The following is a 16,041-nucleotide window of genomic DNA, read 5'->3' as shown; positions in this document are numbered from 1 at the left end:
AGGCTTTTTTCGCAAAAAACGAGTCTATAAGACTTTTTTGCAAAAAAACCACAGTATCCTAAGGCTTTTTTTTTCCAAAAAAAACCCAAAACGGTTTATAGTAAGGCTTTTTTTTCGCAAAAAAAAACACGACAGTCTATAGTAAGGCTTTTTTCGCAAAAAACGAGTTTATAGTAACTTTTTGGAAAAAAACGAGTTTATAGTAAGACTTTTTTGCAAAAAAATGACAGTATCGTAAGGCTTTTTTTTTTCCAAAATAACCCCAAAACATTTATAGTAAGGCTTTTTTTCGCAAAAAAAAAAAAACACGACAGTCTATAGTAAGGCTTTTTTCGCAAAAAACGAGTATATAGTAACTTTTTGGAAAAAAACGAGTTTATAGTAAAGACTTTTTTGCAAAATAATGACAGTATCGTAAGGCTTTTTTTTTTCAAAAATAACCCCAAAACGTTTATAGTAAGGCTTTTTTTTGAAAAAAAAAAAAACACGACAGTCTATAGTAAGGCTTTTTTCGCAAAAAACGAGTTTATAGTAAGACTTTTTCGCAAAAAACGAGTCTATAGTAAGACTTTTGCAAAAAAAACGACAGTATCGTAAGGCTTTTTTTTCCCAAAAAAAACCCAAAACGTTTATAGTAAGGCTTTTTTTCGCAAAAAAAAAAAACACGAGTCTATAGTAAGGTTTTTTTTTTCCCCAAAAAAACCACGACAGTCTATTGTAAGGCTTTTTTCGCAAAAAACGAGTCTATAATAAGACTTTTTTGCAAAAAAACCACAGTATCGTAAGGCTTTTTTTTTTCCAAAAAAACCCCAAAACGGTTTATAGTAAGGCTTTTTTTCGCAAAAAAAAAAACACGACAGTCTATAGTAAGGCTTTTTTCGCAAAAAACGAGTTTATAGTAAGACTTTTTTTTCGCAAAAAACGAGTCTATAATAAGACTTTTTTGCAAAAAGACGACAGTATCGTAAGGCTTTTTTTTCCAAAAAAAACCCAAAAACGTTTATAGTAAGGCTTTTTTTCGCAAAAAAAAAAAAACACGACAGTCTATAGTAAGGCTTTTTTCGCAAAAAACGAGTCTATAGTAAGACTTTTTTGCAAAAAAAACAACAGTATCGTAAGGCTTTTTTTTGGGGGGAAAAAAAAACCCAAAAACGTTTATAGTAAGGCTTTTTTTTGCAAAAAAAACCCCGAGTCTTTAGTAAAGGCTTTTTTTGTGAAGTCTATAGTAAGGCTTTTTTTGCCAAAAAACGAGTCTATAGTAAGTCTTTATTTCATAAAAATGAGTCTATAGTAAGGCTTTAAAAAAAAAAAAAACAAGTCCATAGTAAGGCTTTTTTTTTCCCACAAAAAACAACATTCTACAGTAAGGCTTCTTTTTCAAATAACGAGTGTAAAGAAGAAAAATAACAGGTTATAGAAGGACTTTTTTTTTTTGCAAAAAAAAAATGTTTTTTTTTTCCTGAATTCTGTTTTGGGCAAAAAATAGTAACGTGTATAGTAAGGCTTTTATTTTTCCACCGAAAATTTTTTTCTTGCAGCCCCAAAAGTTTTGCCTCCGTGCCGTGCTGTCGTTCCATGAAAAAAAGCCAAAGGAAAGCAATGTCCTGTCCAATTTATTGTGCGGCCATCAAAACAAAATGCGTGTAAACAAAGTCAGCACCACTTTTTTTTTTTTTGGGGGGGGGGGGGGGGGGGGGGGGGGGGGGGGGCAGAAGGAAAGGCCGGGCCGCTTTCCCGCCTCTGGTCAGGCCATCTCCATCTCGCGCTCGATGCCCACGTACTTGAGGGCGTCGGCTTGACTGTACCTGAAGCGAGAGGGCGAAAAAGGGCGCCATACTCTTTGAGCGCTCGAGGAGGCAACTCGCTCGCTGCCCCCCCCCCCCCCCTCCTTATTTTGCCCGTACCTGTAGTCGAAGAAGAGCTCCTCCCCGGTCTGGATGGCGCGCTTGGCGAAGATGCCGATCCTGTGGTCGCCGTTCACCATCATCACTGGGCAAAGGAGCGCGCGCCCGTCAGCGCCGCGCCTTTCGGGGGGGCGGGGGGGGCTTCTAACCTTTGGCGTAGCAGTTGGGGTTGACCGAGTGGTTGGCGAAGCGGATCTTGTTGCCTTTGCGAGTGGCGTCCACAACAAAGTCTGCAAAAGAAAAAGCCGAGCTCAGGCGGGGGCCCGGGGCCCGGGGCCTGGGGCCCGGGGCCGGCTCCTCTTTGTGTGTGTGTGTCTGTGGGGGGGTCCTTGCCGTTGTTGAGGTTGAAGAGGAAGCTGCACATGTACTTGTCGTAGACCTTTCCCCGCCGGTCCGCCTCGTCCTGGGAGATGATCTGAAAGAGGAGGCGCTGAGACGCCGGCCGGCCGACCCTAACCCTAACCCCCCCCCCCTACCTCGCCGCAGTACTCGGAGATGAACTCGTTCTTCTGGACCGGCTCCTTGATGAAGATGCCCCAGCCCGCCACGTCGGACGGCGCCAGCAGGAGGTGCTGCGGGCGCAGGGAAGGCGAGTTGAGGGAGGACCCGGAACCGGCGGGAGGGGAGGATGGCATCGCCGGGGCGAGCGCCGACGTTACCGGCGCGGAAACGAGCGATCGGCACGGAGAAGACGGCTCGGGCTTTCGTTTTTGGGCCAAATCAAAAGAAAAAAGGGGCGTCCGTATCCGGCGGCTCACCTTCTTGGCGCCCCTCTGGATGGAGCAGTTCTTGCAGGAGACGTTCTTGCTGTCCCAGTGCTCGGCGGCGCCGCAGGTGAGGCAGAGGTCGGGGTCGCACTCGCGGACGGCCAGGTAGCACGGGCACTGCTTGGTGTTGCACTGGGCTTTGCAGCGGCAGCCCGGGAAACGGTTCTGGCCTGCGAGGCGAGGCGGGGGGGGCGGGGCGAGTGACGTCAGGCGCTTTGGGCCGCCGCGGCGCAGCGCCGCGCCGCTTCCTACACTCCGAGCTGCACTGGCAGAATTTCTCGCAGAAGTTCTGGGCGGTGACGCAGGGACAGGACGAGTCGCAGGGCTGCCTGGGGTGGTCGCACGGCTGGTAGTTGTACACGTGATTGGACGAGCCGTCTGCGGGCGGGAGGGCGGGGCCGGAGCCGGTCAGCCGGCCGGCCGGCCGAGCGCGCCGCGCGCGACCCACCTTTCTTAAGCTGGATCTTGCGGCAGTGCGTGGCCCAAAGCCGGTGTTTCCTCTTCTTCTTCCTGGGGGGCGTGTCCTCGTCTTCGGCGGGAGCGCGCGAGATGATGCTGGACTCTTTGACCCGGAACTCGTACACCTGAGACGGCGGCCGGCGTCAACGGAGGTCCCGAGCGAGCGGCGGGGACCGGGCCGGGCCGGGCGCTCACCTGCCGGCACGTCTTGGTCCCGATGAGTTTGGCGATGGCGCAGTAGTTGTCGTAGTAGGTCCCGATGAGAACGCGGAAGAGCGAGGCGTCGGCGCCGCTCCACTCGGGCGCCCGGCCGGCGGGAAGCTTCAGCTTGAGCTTGACGGGCGTCTGACAGCCGGAGCGGCACTCTGCGAGCGCACGCGCCCGTGAGGGCCGGCGAAGGGCGCGGGCGGCGAAGGGCGGCGAAGGGCGCGCCACCTGAGCCGCTGCCGTCGTCCTTCCCGTCCTCGTCCTCCTCGTCTCCGCCGCCCTCGCTGTCCGTGTCTTTGGCCTCCGAGGAGAGGGCGGCGGGCGTCCCGGGTCGGCCGGCGCCGTCGGGCAGACGCCCGCGCCGCCGCCCCGCCCCGCGCTTGCAGGGCGTCTTGGCGCGCTCCGCCGCCCCGCCGGCGTAGTCGTCCTGAAAGGCGGGCGGCGCGGGTCGGCTTTCAAAGCGCGGCGGGTACGGCGTCCCCTCGAGACGGGCGGGGAGCCCCGAAGCTCGGGAGGCGAGTCGGCGGGCGGCCCGCCCCGCCCCGCCCCGTCCGCAAAGGGCGGCGCTCACCTGCGCCAGCGTCATGTAACAGTCCGGGCCGCAGGGCTTGCCCTCCTCCAGGTTCTCCAGGTTCTTGCGCTTGTACGTGTTGGGCGTGGCGTGGAAGGCTGGAGGAGGCGGGGGACACGGGCGTGAGGCGGCGGCCGACGGCGGCGGGGCGGGGCGGGGCGGCGGCGGACGCTCACGGTGGAGGAAGCAGTCGTACTTGAAGCAACGTCTGCAGAAGAGCGTGTGGAAGGAGTGCAGGCTCTGCTCGCGCTGCACCGAGCGCGCGTTGGGGCCGTCGATGTTGGGCGTGCATTCGGGGGGCAGGGCGCCCGGGAGCTGCTGCTGCGTCAGCTCCTTGTACCTGACGTCGGGCGCGGCGCGTTGGACCGAGGCCGGCGGGAAGGAAGAAAACAAACGGCCGAGGCGCGTACTTCTCTTTCAGCTCCTCGGTGGATCCTTTGTCGGGGAACATGGCCGAGATGGCTTCGAAGATCTTGTCCGCCGGGAACCTCTTGCCGCCGAGCGCCAGGGCGGGGCCGCGCTCACCCCCGCCGAGAGCGGCGTCCCGCCCGCCGCGCGCCGCCTCCGTCTTGAAGTCGCGCTCGTCCTCCTCGTCGTCGTCGTTGTCGCTGTACTGCGCCAGCGAGCCCACCAACTCCACGAAGATCTCGTCGTTGATGAAGCCGCACTCTGCGGCGCCAAACCCGGTCACGCCCCGCGCTCCCGAAGGCCGGCCGGCGCGCCCACCTCTGTCTCCGTGGACCTTCCCGTCGTAGTTCTTGATGAGCTCCTCGATGAAGGTGCCGTCCTGGTCCAGGATCTCGTCTCCCATGTAGGGGATGTTGTACAGCACCGTCTCGTCCTCCACCTGACGGGACGCGGGCGGCCGCTTTCAAACCCGACCTCCGATTTCCGCGTTCGCGCGGCGGGCTCAAGCGACCCCATCCGGATTCGGGTGCCCGAGGTTCCCAAATAACGGCTACTTCCGTCCGGCGTACGGCCCGAGGCCGAAAGCTTTTTCGGTTTGGAAAAAGCTTCCGTTCCGAAAACCCGACGGATCCTCTCGGATCGGCTTCGGTCGCTGCGGCCAAACGCCAAAAATAAAGGGGAGGATCTGAAATGAGCATTAAGCCCTGCGGCGCGAACGCGGCACGGCGACGGGGACGCGGGCGCGAGCGCCGCGCCGCTGTCGAGGGAGAGGCGAGGAGGTGTCGGGCCCACCATGAAGTTCTGCTGCAGCGGCGACCACGAGTACATGACCGGGATGGAGGCCACGGCGTTGAGCGTCTTCAGGGGGATCACCTGCCGCGGGAACTCGGAGAAGCCGCTGTCCACCGCGCACTGCCCGCAAAAACAACCAAAGTTCATGGCGCCGTAGTATCCCGGGCACGTCTCGGCCCTAACGGCGGCGGGCGGCGACCTCTCGCGTGCCCCTGAGCGAGCCGACCGACGTCATGACGTGGACGGGCTGGATGCGCCGCGTCTTCCACTCCTGGTTCAAGATGTCGGTGCGCTCCAGGATCTTCTGCCGGTTGCTGTTGAACATGGTCTGAAAAGAGGCCGGCCGGACGTCAGGGGACGGACGGCGAGCCCGGGGGGCCGAGCGGCCGGCCCACCTTGACCTCGTCGGCCCGCCTGAAGCGCTTGAGCTGCCGCAGCCTCATGTACTCCGACTTGACTCTCCTCTTCCAGCGGGCGGGGCCTTTCTCCGAGCGCTTGCCGGTCAGCACCATGGCGGCGGCGCTGCGGACGCAAAGCGGCTCGCCGTCAGTCGGGCGGGACCGAGCGTCGGCCGAAGGCGCGACCCGGGCGCCGCCATCCCGGCGCCGCGCGGCTTTCGATCGCCCTCGGCCGCCCGACCCCGGGCGGCGACGTACCGCAAATCTCGGTTTTTAAACGGAGGCCGCCGGGACGTCGATTCCGAGCACGCAAAGGGAGACGAGAGACGGATTTCCAGTTTGGATCGCGATATTGCCGGCCGCCGGTAAATGCAATCGGGCATGTTACTGTTGCCTCGGTGCGGCGTTCCAACGCGGTTCTGCATAAATAGTCCAGAGCGCTCCGCGCGTGACAGAAACATAGTTTCGTTTCCGGCGCGTGACGTAAGCCAGCTGGGACTAAAACAGTAAAGCATTTTTGCTGTCGCGAAAACGAAGTCGAGAGAACGGGAAAATGCAAGCTTTCCATCGAGCACAAATCCTAGGTCGTCATCGACAAGTGCGCCGTGGTAGGAGAAGACTCGACTCGACTCGACTCGACGAGGAAACGCGAGCGGCTGCGTGACTACGCCGGGTCGGAAAACGATTGACGACGTCGCGCTCTGACGGATTTTCACTTGACAGGAAGTTGGCCTCGGTTCGACGCGCAAATTAATGGAGGCGAAACGCGAGAGCGGGGGCGGCTTGCGAGCGGACCGACGAGCAACTTCCCCCGGCGCTCGGCGAAACCGTTAAGCGACGAGAGCGGCGCAACTAGCGCCCTCGGGGGCCATGTGGACAGGTTGCGCTAGTTGCGCGGATCCGAAAGCACAAAGTCACTCGGCTTAGCTACTTCGCTAGCTGCCGACAAGTTCCCGGGCACAAAAGGCGCTCTGGCTAGCCGGCTACTAGCCGGCTACTAGCTAGCTAGCCGACGCGCTAGCGAAGTTAGCCGAGGAAGAGGAGGCGCTTTCGCGTCGGCGGGACACCAACTTGTCGTCTTCAGCGCAGGTCCGCGGCGTGTTGCCGGTGTGTCGGCGGTGTGTTGACGCCGTTTCCGCTCGACGGCGACGAGACGCTGCGAGCCGACTTTCTTCTGCAAAGGAGACCCCCTTCGCTTCGGCCGTCTGGCTCTCCCCTCGCGACTGCGGCGGCGGCGGCGGATTCAAGAGGCGCCAAACGCGCGGGCCAATCACAAGCGCCGACGTTCGACCAGCCCAGCGTCGCGCGACGCGATAGGCCGCTCGCTTCAAGGTGTCAGCCAACGCGAGCTCGCGAGCCGCCGGGGGCCATGTGGACAGGTTCCCTTTGTTCAATCGAACGAGGGATGAATTTCTACGCTTGGCAAAAAGTACGCTTCGACACCTGTCGCGCTCGACGGCGGCCGCCCGTTCCGTTCGGCGGCGTAACCTCTGTATTGCGGCAATGACGGCGGCCGCCCGTTCCGTTCGGCGGCGTAACCTTTGTATTGCGGCAATGAGGTCAATGCTCGCCGCTCGATACGGTCCGTCGCGATCGCTTTTGGGATACGCGTCCCGTCGAACGACGCGGTTCGCCAAGTTGACCCAAGCCCGCCCCTCGAGGACGCTCATCGGGACATTTCCATTTTCGGTTGGCGTCAACGTAGCATTTCATCGCCCGACTGAGCAAGCCGCCCTTTGCAACGGCGCTTGACGACTGCCTTTTCACCCTAGCGGACGCGGGCAAAGCACAAAGGCCCGTCGGAGTATTCGTGTCACTCTCGCGTCGAGACGGCTTACGTCTTGTGTTGTGCGCGCGGTCACCTTTACCTCCTCCAGCGGTGACAAAACCCAAGAAAAAGAGCCGCGCTTTTGCCCACGTTGCGTTTATTCACTTGAACCTTTATTGCGTGACACTGTTAAATAAAGTCGAATTTCTGCTTTGACATGGAAAGAAAGGCCCAACTTTTAAATAGGACATAAAAGCAGCCCGACGGAAGGGCGGGCGACGGGCGGGACAACGCGCAAAGTCGGGAGGGCCCGGTCCGAGCGGAGAAGGGACGCCGTTAGATGTCGTGCGCTTGCTGCTTCTCGATTTTGGACTTCAAGTGCTCCTTGTAGGCCAGGATGTCGCGCTTCCACTTGGTGATGGTCTGCTTCTCGCACACCCAGATTTCCTGGGCCACCTGCCGGCGCCGCAGAGCGCACCTTCAGCCCGGCCCCGGACGCTCGGAGGAAGCGCCCCCCCCCCCCCCCCCCCGCAAATAAACAAAACAAAGGCAAGCCCGGTTGTCCGACCTGCTGGATGAGGCGGAAGTCGTGGCTGACCAGCATGACGCCGCCGTCGAAGTCGTTGACGGCCTCGGCCAGCGCGTCGATGGTCTCGATGTCCAGGTGGTTGGTGGGCTCGTCCAGGAACAGCATGTGCGGGTTCTGCCAGGCCAGCCAGGCGAAGCACACGCGGCACTTCTGCCCGTCCGACAGGTTGCGGATGGGGCTCACCTGGGGGGCGCCCAAAGGCCGTCAGCGGGGGCGCCCAAAAGGCGGGGGCGCCCAAAGGCCGCCTCGCACCTGCTGCTTCCCCGTCAGGCCGTAGCGGCCGATGATCTTGCGCATCTCCTCCTTCTCCTTGATCTCGGGGAAGCACTTCATCATGTACTCCAAGGGCGACAGGTCCAGTTCCAGCTGCTCCGTCAGGTGCTAAAGGCGCAAGGGCTCAAACGCTTGCTCGCCCGCCCGCCCGCCGGCCCGCCGCGCCTTCCTCTTCCTACCTGGTGGTACCTGCCGATCTTGACGTGAGAATGTTTGCGGATCATGCCGTCTGTAGGGAGCAGCTGCGCGCAAGAAAAAAACGCAAACAAAATCAACGTCGGCCGAAGCGCCGTCGCTCGTGCTTTGATCGGGACGTTTCCAAGTTGTCGCGAGAAAAGAGAAAAACCGAGGCCCTACCTCTCCCATGAGCAGCTTGAGCAAGGTGGACTTGCCGGCGCCGTTGGGCCCCACCAGCGCCACGCGGGTGTCCAAGTCGATGCCGAACTCCAGGTTCTTGTATATGTGCGGCTGCGCGCCAGACGGGCGGCCGGCGTGAGAAGGGGGGGTGGGGGTGGGGGGGTCTGCAATGCAGCAGCATTTTCTCGCAACTCACCGTGTTGTCGCTGTACCTGAAGCTCACGTTCTGAACCATGATAACAGGAGGAGGGATCTTCCCACAGGGAGGAAAATAAAATGACAGCGTCTGCGCAAAGGGGACAAAAGACGGTCGGCGCCGGGCCCCTGGAGAGGCAGCGGGGGACTCCCGGTACCTTGTCATTGACCACTTTTTCAGTCAGGCCCGAGGCCACCATCTTCTGCAGCGTCTTCTCTTTGCTCTGCGCCTGGCGCGCCAGCTTGGCCGAGCCGTGGCCGAACCGGGCGATGTAGTTCTGAGGGGAGCGGGACCCCGCTTTTCATTTGCCTCCCGGGCCGGCGCCGACGGCGGGCCGGGCCAAGCCGGGCCGGGCCGGGCCGGGCCCCTTACCTTCATGTGCGCGATCTGGTCCTGCTCCCAGTTGAAGCGCTTCATCTGGTTCTCCTCCAGCTCCTCCCTGGTCTTCACGTACTGGTCGTAGTTGCCCTGCGCCCACGCAAACAAACGTTGGATCGCGAGCGCCCAACTCGAGACCCGCGGATCGGCGGCCCGCAAGCGGAGCAGGCGGCAAAAGCAGTCGAGAACGTTTTGCGCTATCCACCTTATACGAACGACATAGTTTTTCCACGCCATCTGCCCCATCATAGGACGTAGTCCTTTACTAGGGCTTCAAAATCACTGCCCTCATTTCCTTATCAGTTTTTGTATTGCCTACTTTATTATTATGTCTATTGTGTGGATTGTAGATCCGCTCAGGGAAGCGAACAGAATGAAGAATTCCATTGTGCGGCGCTACAACGCATACGGCCGAAAAAACTCTTGAATGCCAAAATAAAGCGAGGGGAATGGATCGGGGATGAAAAATGCAAACGGATGCCCGTTTCCGTGTCCGAACGGCAACGGAGGCCTCGCTGGAGCTCACCGTGTAGTACTTGAGCTTCTTCTGATGCAGGTGGATGATGTTGGTGCACACTCCGTTCAGGAAGTCTTGCGAGTGCGAGATGAGCACCAGGATGCGTTTGAAGCTGGCGGAGGGGAGACGGGGAGGTGAGCTTGGCGGCCCGCCCGCCCGCCCGCGGCCCGCCCAACTTACGATTTGAGCTCCTCTTCCAGCCACACGCAGGCGTCCAGGTCCAGGTGGTTGGTGGGCTCGTCCAGCAGGAGCATGAAGGGCTTGATGAAGAGGGCTCTGCGAGAAACGCGAGGTTGAGCGGGCGGCTCGCGCCTCGGGCGGGAGGGCCGGCGGCGTCGGCGGACCTGGCCAGGGCCACGCGCATCCGCCATCCTCCGCTGAAGTCCTTCAGCTTCTTGTGCTGCATGGCGGCGCTGAAGCCCAGGCCGTGCAGGATGCGCGAGGCCCGCACCTCCGCCTTGTCGGCGTCCAGCTCCTCCAGCCGCTCGTACAGCTCCATCAGCTTCTCGCACTCGGCTGAGGGAAGACGAGGAAGGGTTAGGCCGGAGCCGGGCCGGGCCGGGCCGGGCCGGGCGGCGCCCTACAGTCTTCGTGCGCCAGCCGCTCCGCCTCCTTCTCCAGCATGATCCTCTGCTCGTCCACTTCCATGACGCAGTGCAGCGCCGTCTTGTCGCTGGGCGCCATCTCCCGGGTCAGGTGGTAGATGTCGATATGCTCCGGGATGGGGACTTCGCGGTGGCCGATGGCCGACAGCAGCATGGACTTTCCTGCCCCGCGCCGACGGGGAAGAGCCCGCCGTCAGCTCCGCCAATTTGCCGTCGGCCGCGCGCGCCCACCTGTGCCGTTGAGGCCGATGAGACCGTAGCGCCGGCCCGAGTTGAGCTCCAGGCTGGTGTCCGCCAGCAGCTCCTGGCCGTGGAAGGTGAGCGACAGGCTGCCGATGTGCACGTCGGTGCTGTTGGGGTGCGAGGCCAGCACGCCCGTCACGGCGCGCGCCTCCGTCTTGGCCAGCTCAAACTCGTCCAGCTCCTTGCTCAGGGCGTCCGCGCCTGCGATCCCAAGGGCTCAGCGGCGCCGGGGGGCTTGGCGTCGGCGGGCTTACCGTTGGCGACGGCTCCGTCGGCGGCGTCGCCCTCGCCGTTGAGCTCCTCGGGCTTCTTGCTGCGCTGCCGGGCCTTGGCGGCCTCCTTCTTCTTGGCCGCCTTCTTTTTGGCTAAATCCGAAGGCATGGCTGCGCTCCGTCGCTGAGGGCCTCTCCGCTGAAAGCACAGAGGCGCCGAGGGTCGGAAGCGCTCGAAAAGGACGCCGGGGTCCGAGTCCCGCCGTCGCCTCGGCGCTCCGCGCCCGGGTCGGGCGCGCGTTGGTCCCAGGCGGGCCGGCTCGGCGGATCGCCGAATCGGTGCCCCGCCGGGGAAAACGCGCGCCTCAAAGAGGGCTGCGTCCTATGCTCGGCGTGTCTGCGGCAAACGAAACCTCGTCCCATCACCTGCCTGTTGGCTTCCCCATCATTCTCGCGAGTTTGTTCTTTTTCGCCCGGCTTTCTCCGAAGCCTTGGAAGCCCAACTTCATTTAGTCGTCGGCGTCGGGCAAGCCATACCAACCTTGTGCAAATAAGGCCGTTCGTCCCAAACTCGGGCCGGGCCGGGCCGAACGAGAACAAGGTCGCGGCTTCTCGACTTCACACCGGGAGCGCTAAGCAGGAAATCGCTAATGGCCGGACCCGACCGAAGGCATCTCAGCCGGACTTTGCCACGCGTCCTCGTTGTCTAGGGAACGTCAGCGTGTCGTCACCGGGAGGCTTTCGGGCCCCGAACAATGTCACCGCGTTGGTGATGGGACGGACCAAGGCCTTCATCCCGAAACGTAGGCTCGGCGTCCCGGCTGCTCGCACGTTGCTCGTCCCCGCGCTAGCCCACATGTAGCCGCTTAGCCTAGCGTGACGAGGCTAGCGTTCAAGGCGCCAAAGCAAAAGGCGCATCCGTCGAGCGGCCAGGCGGCTGGCTGACGAGGTGGTGTGCCGCCGCCGGGCGGGACGAGCGGCGAAGTCTCCCGGCGCGACTCCCCGTCGCCCCCGAAGCCGCGCCGCGCCGAGCCGAGCGATGCTAAGCTAAGCCGAGGCTAGCCGTAGCCCTAGCCGTAGCCCTAGCCGTAGCCGTAGCCGCAGCCGCCACGGAAAGGCCCGAGGTGGCGCGATGACGCAAGGGCCCGCGAACCGGCTCCGAAGCAGACGAAAAGCGACAACTGGGCCCGCCTCAAAGGACGCCGCGTCGCTTCGGCGACGGCGACGCCGGTGCCGCCGGTGCCGCCGCCGGCGCCATCTCACCTCGGTTCCGTTCCGCGGGCTGCGGAGCACACCAACTTCGCGCGTCCACTTTGCCGGCTGGAAGACGGCGCTCGGCAGACCGCCACACGCGCCGAATATGGTCAAAGGGGCGGGGAGCGCGCCGGCGTTCCCGCCCCCATCTCGCGATAACGCTGCCGAACGCTCCGAGGGAAAACTTAAGGTGGAGCCAAACAGCAAGACGGCCGCCCGCAGCCGCAATATCAATTTCCGCCCCCTCTCGATTCTATGCCCACCCTGGCGGGTTGCGTTCACGATCGTTGACGCGAGCGGGCGAGCGAGCGGCGAGCCGCCGAGCGGGCCGCGGCGCTCGCTCGGAGGGAGACCGGGTAGCGCCTGCCAAGTCGGACGAAGAAGAAGAAGGAAAAGGAAGTGAGGCGCGGACGAGGCAGTCCGCCGACGTCCTCTCGGCTCCGATTCGCTTAAGCTCGCGATGCTGCTCGCGCGTCCGGTCGACGTGTTCCGTTTTGGATGCGCGTCGATGCAGACGATGAGGCGAGCCGAGCCGAGCCGAGCCGAGCCGAGGCGGCCGGCAAATGTCGTCGCGTTGACGCGCTGACCGGCTCCGTTGTTTAGACGGCGAGCATTTTTTTTTGTTTTGTTTTGCGCGCGGCTACAATAAAAGAAAGAAACATGCGAATTTGGACTTTGCTGGCCGTGTTCCGGCCCGCTTTGCCGCTGCTGCTCGGGATGTCGCTGGGCTGCAGCCTGAGCTTGCTGATGGTGTCGTGGACGCGGGGGGACGCGGAGGACGCGTGCGGGGACGAGCTGGCCCGCGGCGGCGAGCTTAACGCGGGCCGAAGCGACGCTCGCGGGGAGCCCGGCGGCGGCGGCGGCGGCGGCGGCGGCGACGACGACGACTTCCAGCCGCGCATCGTCCCCTACCGCAAGGACCCCGGGCAGCAGCACAAGAAGGTCCTCAGGTAGGGAGGGGACGCGTCCTTGTGGGTGGTGGCGTCGCGTGACGTCATAGAAGACCAGGTAATACAACAGCGCCGCCCCGATTGGTCGAGATCAGGTCCGGGCAACTCGCGGATGGGGGGGAGGTATAGTTTCTTTTGTTTCAAATCAGGGGGGCCCCTCCAGGAACCGGGCGTAATTGCACAGCCGCGCCACTAGGCGGCGTCAAAGTCTGCGGGGGTAGAAACTTCACTCATCTGTCGACATCAACAGCATTTTCTCCCAATGGATGGATGGGTGTGAATCAAAAACAGCTCAACGTTTGATCCGTCTTTCCTTGGGTCGCAATGCGCCACGATATGGGCGTTAACCCTTCGCAGGGCCTTTGTGGGACCTTTTGCCTGACTAGCGGCCAGTAGGCGGCTCATGCCTCCGTCTCCCCCGATTCTCAGCCGGCCCCCATCTCCCCGCAGAAGCCGCTACATCCAGACGGAGCTGGGCATCCGCGAGCGGCTGCTGGTGGGCGTGCTGACGTCGCGCGCCACCCTCAACACGCTGGCGGTGGCGCTCAACCGCACGGCGGCGCACCACTTCCCGCGCACCTTCTACTTCACGGGCCTGCGCAGCGGCAAGGCGCCGGCGGGCATGGCGGTGGTGGCGCACGGCGACGAGCGCCCCGTCTGGCTGATGTACGAGACGGTGCGCCACCTGCACCGGCAGCACGGCGCCGACTACGACTGGTTCCTGCTGGCCCAGGACGACAGCTACGTGCGGGCGCGGCGGCTGGCCGCCCTGGCGGCCCGCCTGAGCGCCGGCCAGGACCTGTACATGGGCCGCGCCGAGGAGTTCATCGGCGGCGAGGACCGGGCCCGCTACTGCCACGGCGGCTACGGCTACCTGCTGTCGCGCGGCCTGCTGGCCCGCCTGCAGCCGCACCTGGACGCCTGCCGCAACGACATCCTGAGCGTGCGGCCCGACGAGTGGCTGGGGCGCTGCATCGTGGACTACCTGGGCCTCAGCTGCGCCGAGGTCCACCAGGTCCGCCCGCGCTCGGCCTCCCGGGGAAGAACGCCGGAAAAGTTGACTCGCCGCCGCCGCCGCTCTCCCGACAGGAGGTGACCTACCGCTACTTTGAGCTGGCCAAGAACGCCGACCCGGAGCGCGAGGACAGCCCGCAGTTCAAGGAGGCCTTGACCGTGCACCCGGTGTCCGAGCCCAACCTCATGTACCGGCTGCACAAGCGCTTCAGCCAGATCGAGCTGGACTGGACCTACGCGCAGATCCGCCGGCTGCAGGTGCCCATAAGATTTCCGCCTTCTTTGCGCACGAGCCGCGGCGCCGCTTCCCGCCGGAAGAGCCTGGCTTATTGGGCCCCGTTTGATAAGGAGGATGACTTGGTGTCCCCCCCCCCCTGACTTGGTGTCCCCCCCCCCCCCCGGCAGGCGCAGATGAGCAACCTGAGCGCGCTGACGCCGGAGGGCGCGGCGGGCGCCACCTGGCCGCTGGGCGTGGCCCCGCCCTTCCGCCCCCGCACGCGCTTCGAGGTGCTCAACTGGGAGCACTTCGGCGAGGAGCACATCCACGCCTGCGCCGACGGCGCGCCCAAGTGCCAGCTGCGCGGCGCCGAGCGCGCCGACGTGGCGGGCGTGCTGGAGACGGCGCTGGAGCGCCTCAACGCCCGCTACCAGCCGCGCCTGCGCTTCCTCAAGCGCCGTCTGCTCAACGGCTACCGGCGCTTCGACCCCACGCGGGGCATGGAGTACGTGCTGGACCTGGCGCTGGAGGCCTACACGCAGAAGGGGCGCAGCCGGGTCCTGGCCAAGCGGGTGCGGCTGCTGCGCCCGCTCAGCGCCGTGGAGATCGTGCCCATGCCCTACGTGACGGAGGCCACGCGGGTGCAGCTGATCCTGCCGGTGGCGGCCCAGCAGCGCCGGCGGCTGCCCGCCTTCCTGGAGGCCTTCCTGGCCGCCCCGGACGCCCGCGAGGGCAACGCGCTGCTGACGGTGCTCTTCGTCTACGACCCCTTCGAGGCGCAGCGGGTCAGCCGGCAGGACGTCTTCGCCGGCGCCAAGGCGGCCATCGGCCAGGCCGAGAGGCGCCACCGCGAGCTGAAGATCCCCTGGATCAGCGTCAAGACGGAGGTGCCCTCGCAGGTCAAGCTGATGGACGTCATCTCCAAGAAGCACCCGGTGGACACGCTCTTCTTCCTGGCCGGCGTCTGGACCCGGGTCGGCGCCGACTTCCTCAACCGCTGCCGCATGAACGCCATCGGCAGCTGGCAGGTCTTCTTCCCCGCGCACTTCCAGCGCTTCAGCCCCGACGTGGCCCCGGGGCCGCGGGGCGAGGGCCCCGACCCGGACGCCGGACGCTTCGACCGCCGCGTCTTCCACGAGGCCTGCTTCTACAACGCCGACTACATGGGCGCCCGCGCCAAGATGGCCGCCGAGGCGCCCGACAACGAGGAGCTGCTGGAGAGCGTGGACGTCTACGACGTCTTCGTGCGCTACTCGGGCCTGCACGTCTTCCGGGCCGCCGAGCCGGCGCTGGCGCAGGACTACGCGCCGCGCCGGTGCAACCCGCGCTTCAGCGAGGACATCTACCACCGCTGCGTGCTCAGCAACCTGGAGGGCCTGGGCTCCCGCGCCCACTTGGCCCGCGCCCTCTTCCAGGGCGACCCCGCCGCCTGAGCGCGCCCCAAAACGCCCTCCCCGCCGCTTCGCGGCCACAGACTTATTTCTCGGAAAATGTCCTCCGCGTGGGCCGCGCGCGCGTGAAGGTGCTACGTAGACCCTTTCCAAATATTTCTCGCCCAGACGGCGACTCCCGCGCGGACCGAGCGGGCCCGCGCCTCGGCAAACAGGGTTATCCCGACCCTAAGAATACGGCGGTCCAAAATCGCTACTTCGATAGCGTCTTCCCTTTGTTTACCGGGATACCGCCCCCACCCGGCGGCTCGTAAAACTGCGGATCCGCCGTACTGCGCTTACGGCGTGAGATCTAGCGTATTCGTTTAGCTGCTAAATTCTTCTTTGTCAACGTTTTCCACTCTGGTAGTTTGTTCCACGTCTCCATTTTGTCGCAAAATAAATCGATCAAATTTCAACTTTTGCACGTGTGGTGTCATTAACTGCTTTTCAAAGGGCAGCTTTGGTTTTAAGTTTGGCGTCAAGTTTTCCAAAGTACATTGACATTTTTAAGATCCAAGCGCCGCTGATT

The 16,041-nt window shown here is 62.2% G+C and overlaps 3 protein-coding genes across 8 annotated transcripts; 1 reads left to right on the top strand and 2 right to left on the bottom strand.

Annotated features, from left to right (window-relative positions):
- Positions 1-1,698: 1,698 nt before the first annotated feature.
- Positions 1,699-7,400, bottom strand: ezh2 (enhancer of zeste 2 polycomb repressive complex 2 subunit). 5 transcript variants are annotated; one of them, XM_088401534.1, is made up of 18 exons: positions 6,578-7,316; positions 5,504-5,630; positions 5,308-5,436; positions 5,109-5,228; positions 4,635-4,755; positions 4,319-4,577; positions 4,085-4,248; positions 3,909-4,006; positions 3,566-3,764; positions 3,326-3,495; positions 3,120-3,255; positions 2,924-3,049; positions 2,663-2,841; positions 2,381-2,476; positions 2,238-2,319; positions 2,054-2,134; positions 1,905-1,989; positions 1,699-1,805 (listed from the first exon to the last, which is right to left on the bottom strand). In XM_088401534.1, the coding sequence occupies exons 1-18, from the start codon at positions 7,174-7,176 to the stop codon at positions 1,745-1,747; spliced, it is 2,832 nt and encodes a 943-aa protein (XP_088257660.1). In that variant the 5' UTR covers positions 7,177-7,316; the 3' UTR covers positions 1,699-1,744. The 5 variants fall into 5 exon arrangements, with proteins under 5 accessions (XP_088257660.1, XP_088257663.1, XP_088257659.1 ...); XM_088401537.1 differs by lacking the exon at positions 6,578-7,316 and adding an exon at positions 7,345-7,400 and having other exon boundaries at positions 3,566-4,006; XM_088401533.1 differs by having other exon boundaries at positions 4,319-4,755; positions 6,578-7,319.
- A 14-nt stretch (positions 7,401-7,414) lies between these two features.
- abcf2b (ATP binding cassette subfamily F member 2b) lies at positions 7,415-12,251 on the bottom strand. 2 transcript variants are annotated; one of them, XM_088401539.1, is made up of 15 exons: positions 11,908-12,251; positions 10,687-10,843; positions 10,421-10,633; positions 10,169-10,351; positions 9,929-10,100; positions 9,765-9,860; positions 9,594-9,696; positions 9,062-9,157; positions 8,847-8,966; positions 8,690-8,779; positions 8,494-8,604; positions 8,316-8,378; positions 8,116-8,244; positions 7,843-8,046; positions 7,415-7,730 (listed from the first exon to the last, which is right to left on the bottom strand). In XM_088401539.1, exons 2-15 carry the CDS (start codon positions 10,811-10,813, stop codon positions 7,611-7,613), a joined length of 1,827 nt encoding a protein of 608 aa, XP_088257665.1. In that variant the 5' UTR covers positions 10,814-10,843; positions 11,908-12,251; the 3' UTR covers positions 7,415-7,610. The 2 variants fall into 2 exon arrangements, with proteins under 2 accessions (XP_088257665.1, XP_088257666.1); XM_088401540.1 differs by lacking the exon at positions 11,908-12,251 and adding an exon at positions 11,186-11,721.
- On the top strand, positions 10,996-15,928 carry chpf2 (chondroitin polymerizing factor 2). The gene is made up of 4 exons (XM_088401538.1): positions 10,996-12,848; positions 13,299-13,863; positions 13,938-14,120; positions 14,268-15,928. The coding sequence occupies exons 1-4, from the start codon at positions 12,559-12,561 to the stop codon at positions 15,510-15,512; spliced, it is 2,283 nt and encodes a 760-aa protein (XP_088257664.1). The 5' UTR covers positions 10,996-12,558; the 3' UTR covers positions 15,513-15,928.
- The last annotated feature ends 113 nt before the right edge of the window (positions 15,929-16,041 follow it).

The sequence above is a fragment of the Hippichthys cyanospilos genome, chromosome 19, assembly GCF_059441005.1.
Source record: "Hippichthys cyanospilos isolate Australia breed blue-spotted pipefish chromosome 19, RoL_Hcya_1.0, whole genome shotgun sequence".
NCBI lineage: Eukaryota > Metazoa > Chordata > Actinopteri > Syngnathiformes > Syngnathidae > Hippichthys > Hippichthys cyanospilos.
The sequence above is the reverse complement of the archived record's forward strand: the minus strand, read 5'-3'. Positions and strand labels throughout refer to the sequence as shown.